Source organism: Phycodurus eques, chromosome 2 (assembly GCF_024500275.1).
Source record: "Phycodurus eques isolate BA_2022a chromosome 2, UOR_Pequ_1.1, whole genome shotgun sequence".
NCBI lineage: Eukaryota > Metazoa > Chordata > Actinopteri > Syngnathiformes > Syngnathidae > Phycodurus > Phycodurus eques.
The window spans coordinates 19,656,133-19,662,500 of NC_084526.1; the positions used below are offsets into that span (position 1 = coordinate 19,656,133).

Here is a 6,368-nt window from a genome sequence, read left to right on the forward strand (position 1 = left end):
GCACCAAAAAGATTATTTATAGGCGATATGCGCCATAGATATAAATAACCATATTTATCATGCGTTAAATATGATATGCGCAACCACCTTGCGTTCGGCAATATTGCATTCGGCAATAGGTCGAAGCACTTTCCTTCCGGTCCAGGTGACTGGCGGAGTCCAATGGCAGGAGACCCGGACAAAGCAACTGTAGAAATCGTAAACGTCGACACTGTCTTTTTTTTTTTTTACACAGTATGTATTCAAAAGCTGCGAAAGATGATGATATCCAATGTTTAGGCGTTTTTGTGTTTACATACATCAAATCACATTTGTATAGATAACTGATAAGCAATGTTGGGGCGTAACTAATTACATGTAATGAAATGATGTCATTTAATTACAAAATGTATGTTCTTGTAATCCATAACATTGCTGGGAGAAGATTTGTAATTAAATTACAGTTGCTTTTGGAATCTTGCATAATTACAATTCTAGTTACATTGGAAAAATAGCCGTAAAAGCTCAGATTTCTTTTCACATCACTTCCTCTTTCTAAAACTGACGCTTGTGATTGGCTCTCTCTGGTTACGTGCCATTCTGCGGAAGTCTCAAACATGACATTTTTCCAAATATGACCTCGAAGTGCCACCTTGTGGTGCAATCTGTTAGTTTGTCTGAGGTTTTGTAAAGGTTAGACTCATAGTCACTCTTGAACACATAAAAGAACATTGTCTTTTGAACAGTTTCATCTTTATAATTTGGATTCTTTTTGATGGATCATTCACTTGTCTGGGTTGTCATATGAAGCAATATTGTCCAAACTATACATTTTGTCATTACATCAACATGGTGTGGGTGTGGGTTTTTTCCACATGGTGTACACATATTATGCTAAAAAGACATTTTCCATTATATATTACATTTCATCATATTGTGTTCTCAGTTTATAATTTGTGTAAAGAACAAATATGTGGTCAATTACAAAATAATGACTTATGGTTTTAAGCCACTTGTTTAGATGAAACATCAAAAGGTCCTGTTGTTACATTCATTCAAAATGAAAAAAGTTATCAAATTTAATTAATTATATTACTTTGAGAAAGTAATTGAAATAGTTACACTGGAATTGCATTTTCAAAGTGGTAACTTATAACTGTAACCAACTACAGTTCCAAAGTAATCTTCCCAACACTGATGATAAGCCTATACATGTATTTAACTTGTCTGAAGACACCAGCCATTAAGAAAGCAACATTTTAGCAAGTTTGGGTCATCAACCTGTAGTTATGCTAGTTGTCACAGCATACACAGGAAGTCAGCAAACCTGTTTTCCGGTTTGGTCACATGACATTCCACATATAGCAGTACCAGTGGAGCCTTGACTTCCGAGTTTAATTCATTCTGTGATCATGCTCGCAACTCAATTTACTTGTATATGAAATCTAGTCTCCCCATTGAAATTAATTGAAATGCCATTAATCCGTTCCCGCCCCCCCCCCCCCCCCAAACCAACACAATTCTTGTGTTACGTTTTTCATAAACATAGAACTGTAGTGTAAAACATAAATATTGAAAACATAATAAAAGAGAAGGTAAAGACAGAATTGGTTTGAAGTGTAATTTAGCCAAATGTCATACACGCATGCACACTGTATGTAATACGTGTGATATGTGCCTGTAAAGGCCGTGGCCTATTAAATGCCATCAGGAGCCTGGAGTCAGTTCCATTGGCGGTTTACCACATTTTTTTCATGGTTTGTTCAGTATGAGCACCTCCTCCATGCTCATTACGAGTGTTTTCATTTCATTCGGCAGTAGCTCAGTCTGTACGTACATGGGCTTTGGAGTCAGAGGACACATGTGCGAGTCCACTACATACAAAAATATTAAAAAGCCAACTATAATTGTTGGCTGTTTGCTGTCGAGGGGCCCTTAAGCCAGACATCGTCACCACCACACTAGCTCAAGGTGTGAGTTGAATTTCCCCTTGAGGGACACACATAAGTATAATAATTAAAAAATAAATAAAAATACAAAATGTGCATGTTTGGCTGTCTCTTTCTCTGCTGAAAGTGCATTGGTTAATATGACTCCTTTTTTTCATTTCACTCGAGCGGCATCGTATCTGAAGTTTGTTTGTAGAAAAAAGCGATCAAGCGATGGCCTCGCAACTTGAAAAACTTGTAAATTGGCAGACGTGTTGTAAGGCAAGGTACCACTGCATTAACTGCATTAATAGTAGTACTAGTACTAGTACTAGTAGTTCATTCTTCACCTTATAAAAAGAGGGTCCTTGCAGATTCCAAGAGTTTAGAGATGAAGACTAACAATCAATCATTTTTATTGAAAAAATACCATTTGCAATCAAAAATATGCAATCCACATCAGCGTTGTTTGTACACACAGTACATCATTACAATAATAAGGCAGAAATTTTTTTACAGTAAGTGTGAAAGGGGCTTCTCGCACTACCTTCGAAGGCGGAAAATTGCCAGGTTGACTTTGTCTCTCCCAAAAAACTGGAAAATTGACAGCTTTTACTGGCAGTGTTTAAGATGCTTCTCATACTACATTTCAAGGCAGAAAAATTCTTCTTCGTCCCTCCCTTTTTCTTTCGGTGCATAGGATTTATAGAGAATGACACACTTGAAAATGAAAGTTGTGGGAACGTGGCTTTTAATGGTACATCTCAATCCGGAAAATTGGCTGGTCAACTTTCTCATACCAGTGGCACAGGGAAAAAGTTGGAAAATGTCAGCCTGTGAAAATGGGCTTGTGACAGTTGCATCGACTACGTTCCCCATTACGAGTTGATGTTGTTTACATTTTAACCAAATTAGCACTTTTGTTTCTCGATTTAGCAACTTCCAGACTACAATAGCAAATCCCCTCAAAAAAAGCAAATGGCACAAATGTAGCTCCTTTTAAAATTTGTTTGGTTAAGAGGTGAAAATTCACGCACAGTATCATTAACAATCTGAAAAGGGCTAAGCCTTCAGTAATGATCCAAAATAATAATCCTAACACGACTAATGCACTCATTCACTCACTGCAGATGAAAATGAAGCCGGTTTTGCAAAAGGTTTTCAAGATTACTTTTCAAGAAAGATATTTCTTTGGTGGCTAAATTTGTTTGATACATCTAAATCGTTGAACAACCACATTTCAAACCAAACAAATACATGTAGATACGAATTTATACAGTGTAAGATAAATACAAATCAAAAAAGCCTATAAAGCTTCGCTTATCCTGTATTACTCCTGAAAATAAAAGCGCCGCTCAATTTAGGTAATGTCACCATGTAATGATTATTACATGGTGACATGTTACATAGATTTATGTAATGTTCTAGACTATATAATTATGTAATTATATCATTAGGCAATGGCAAAGTCATTTAGCAACAGGGACCTGTCATCAAGCAACAAAGGCGTATTTTATAAAAAGTTGTACTCTGAGGAGACTAAAATTTTATTTTTACAATATGAAGTTGTAATATTATGCTATTAAGGTCAAAGTTTAATAAGGCAAGAAATTCATATTTTAACAAATGAATAATACAATTTTTTTTAAATATTACTTGTATTCCTTTATTTTCTGAAAAATAGGACTATATTTTCTTCTGAAATAAAATGAATTTATTCATGCAGGGATAACAGATTTATCTATTAATATCTTTTAATTGGCGCAAAGGTAGGGAGGAGTAACTGGTTGATTAAGTTTGTTTTATTGGCGAGCTGGTCCTGATACATCGTTACACACTTTGTAACGACATAAAAATCTATTGCAAATTATTTTGCGGACCCCCAAACTACGGCTCGTAGACGCCCGGGGCTCCCTAGGACTCAGTTTAAGAACCAGTGTTTTAGAGTGTATACTTATGTTGAGTGTTCACAGGCTGAAGTTTGTTGGGCAAACGGATGTTGAACTTGTCTCTCAGAAGGCTCTCCATCTCCTCATCGGGCATGTTCTTCATATCGTAGACGTCCACGCCCCGCTCGGCCTGGTAGGTGACCTCACTGAAGGTCCAGCCAATCAAGGCCCTGAAGCCCGTGGGTGTTTGCAGGGAGCAGATGGACTTGTTGATGAACAGCGATGCAGGATCCGTCTGGAGAATGTGGCTGGTGTCCATGAAATATCCGACGTCGCGGGGCGTCAGGGTGAAGCAGTACAAGGTCCTGGTCGGCTGCCTGTTCACCAGATTGGAATCGGCGAAGTCTGGATTGAGAATCTCCAGCTTCCTGTCAGTCTTCTCCAGAATCCACAAGTCCCCTTTATCCGTGAGACGGAAAGTGCCCGGCACCTGGACTTGCTCCTTCCCGGAGACGAGCTCCAGAGGCTCCCACAGTTGCGACGACACCCCGAAGCTGACATCTTCTATGTAGGATTTCCCGTCAATCACCACCCTGTTAATGAGGTGACCTTCCATGGGGGAAAAGTCACTGATGGTGCGGTTGAACACCCTGGCAGCCAACATGGTGACCTCGTAGCCCATTTCTCTAAGCACCCAGGACAGCAGCAAGTTGTTCTCCATGCACCAGCCGCCACGGCCTCGACAGACTATTTTGTCAAAGATGACTTCAATGTCCATGACAATCCTGCCGCCGCAGTGCATGTCAAGGTTTTCGAAGCAGACGGACATGATGTGGCACTTGTGAATCAGCTTCAGTGTGGCGAGGTCCGCTTTGTTGCGCGGGCCCTGGAACCCGATTCTTTGGAAGTACTCCTCGAGGTTCATCTCCCCTGCAAAAGAAACCACATGATATCCTTGAGCGATATTTCTATATGCATAGTAAAGTGGTAAATTAATTTGCGTGTGCCCCAACTTACAAATGTTTTTCAATTACGAGCCGTCGATGTTTTGCTTTACGTTGCGAACAGAAATTTGAATAACGAGAAAGTTTGAGGTATTTCGCCACTAGACATCGGCAGCAAACTTTACAACATCTGGCCACAGTTTATGTTTGTTACCTTGCAGTGAAAGTGAAAGTAGAGTACCTGTCATATTTTGTGGAGGCATTTTTTTGTCCAGGTATTTTGCCAAATTAATTTTATCTAGCCATCGGTCTTAAGAAAGTGAGCACTGAATAGAAGATGGGAATTACGTGCATTAAAAAATGGGAGCATGGTGTCCGTGTAGTTGACCACCAGAATCTTTTTGTTACATGGGTTTAGTAGACAAATAGCGCTGTATTGTAAAATACAAATATTTTAAAAAACATGCTAAAACAATAAAATAACTGATTTTATAAAGTGTAATTAAGACCAAAGTCACACACACACACACACACACACACACTAGTATATTCCTGTGTTGATTTGTGCCTTTAAGGGGTGTGACGTGAGTGACGTCAAAGTCTTGAGTCGAGTCCTGTTAAACGTTCACCACGCATTTAGTTCAGTGTCATCATCACTTCCATGCTCCTTGCGAGTGCTTTCATTTTGATTTGTGTGTGTGATGTTTGTCACGTTCGATAAACATCTGCAAGTATATCGGTGAATGTTGCACTCATCAATCAAGGTACCGCTGTATGTTGACCCTGAGGTCGTCAAAATGGCCGCTGAAAAGTATATTGGAACAACAAAATCATCTTCAAGCATGACAATGGACCATCTCAAAGAGATTGCAGTAATCCTGACATGTACAATACTCACACGTGGCGCGCATGCCATGGACTTAAAAAAAAAACAACATTTAATTACTAAACTCTATTAGACAAGTTCTGTTAATTTCTGGTGACAAGGTGAACGAGCACATCTGCCTCACAGTTCAGAGGACCAGGGTTCAAATCCCGACCGACAGACCCTGCCTGTGTGGAGTCTGCATGTTCTCCCTGTGCCGGAGTTTTCTCCGGGTACTCCAGTTTCCTCCCACATCCCAAAAAACATGCATGGTAGGTTGATTGAGGACTCTAAAATTGCCCGTGGGTGTGAATGTGAGTCCGAATGGTTGTTTGTTTGTATGTGCCCTGTGATTGGCTGGCGACCAGTTCAGGGCATGTCTGATGACGTAACGGTTCTCGATCTTCACTCCCAAACTCCCCTCTGTACTCATTTAGACCATGTCAGCATTTTCGTTCACTGCTTTTCTAAACTTTGTTTTACAAGAACTATATATATATATATATATATATAATTATTTATGTATTTATTTTTTTCAAAACTTTCGTCTTCGTACGTCGACTTTGGAGTAGGTGTCAGAGTACCTGCGTCGTTGCACAAATTAAAGCTAAGGTCTATGCTTGCAGTAGTGGTATGTATGTATTTATTCATGTATTGCACCAGTCAGTTAAGAAGTTATTTTACGTGTTAGATTTGTAATTCCAGTTTCTCCCTACCTTTTCGTTGCGAAAGTGATGCGGCCCACCCAAAAGGTCAAGGTAGC

General features: G+C 39.4%; 1 protein-coding gene across 1 annotated transcript; it reads right to left on the reverse strand.

The window, feature by feature from the left end:
- Positions 1–2,413: 2,413 nt before the first annotated feature.
- Positions 2,414–6,368, reverse strand: LOC133397884 (arylamine N-acetyltransferase, pineal gland isozyme NAT-10-like). The gene is made up of 2 exons (XM_061669299.1): positions 6,322–6,368; positions 2,414–4,726 (listed from the first exon to the last, which is right to left on the reverse strand). Exon 2 carries the CDS (start codon positions 4,719–4,721, stop codon positions 3,849–3,851), a length of 873 nt encoding a protein of 290 aa, XP_061525283.1. The 5' UTR covers positions 4,722–4,726; positions 6,322–6,368; the 3' UTR covers positions 2,414–3,848.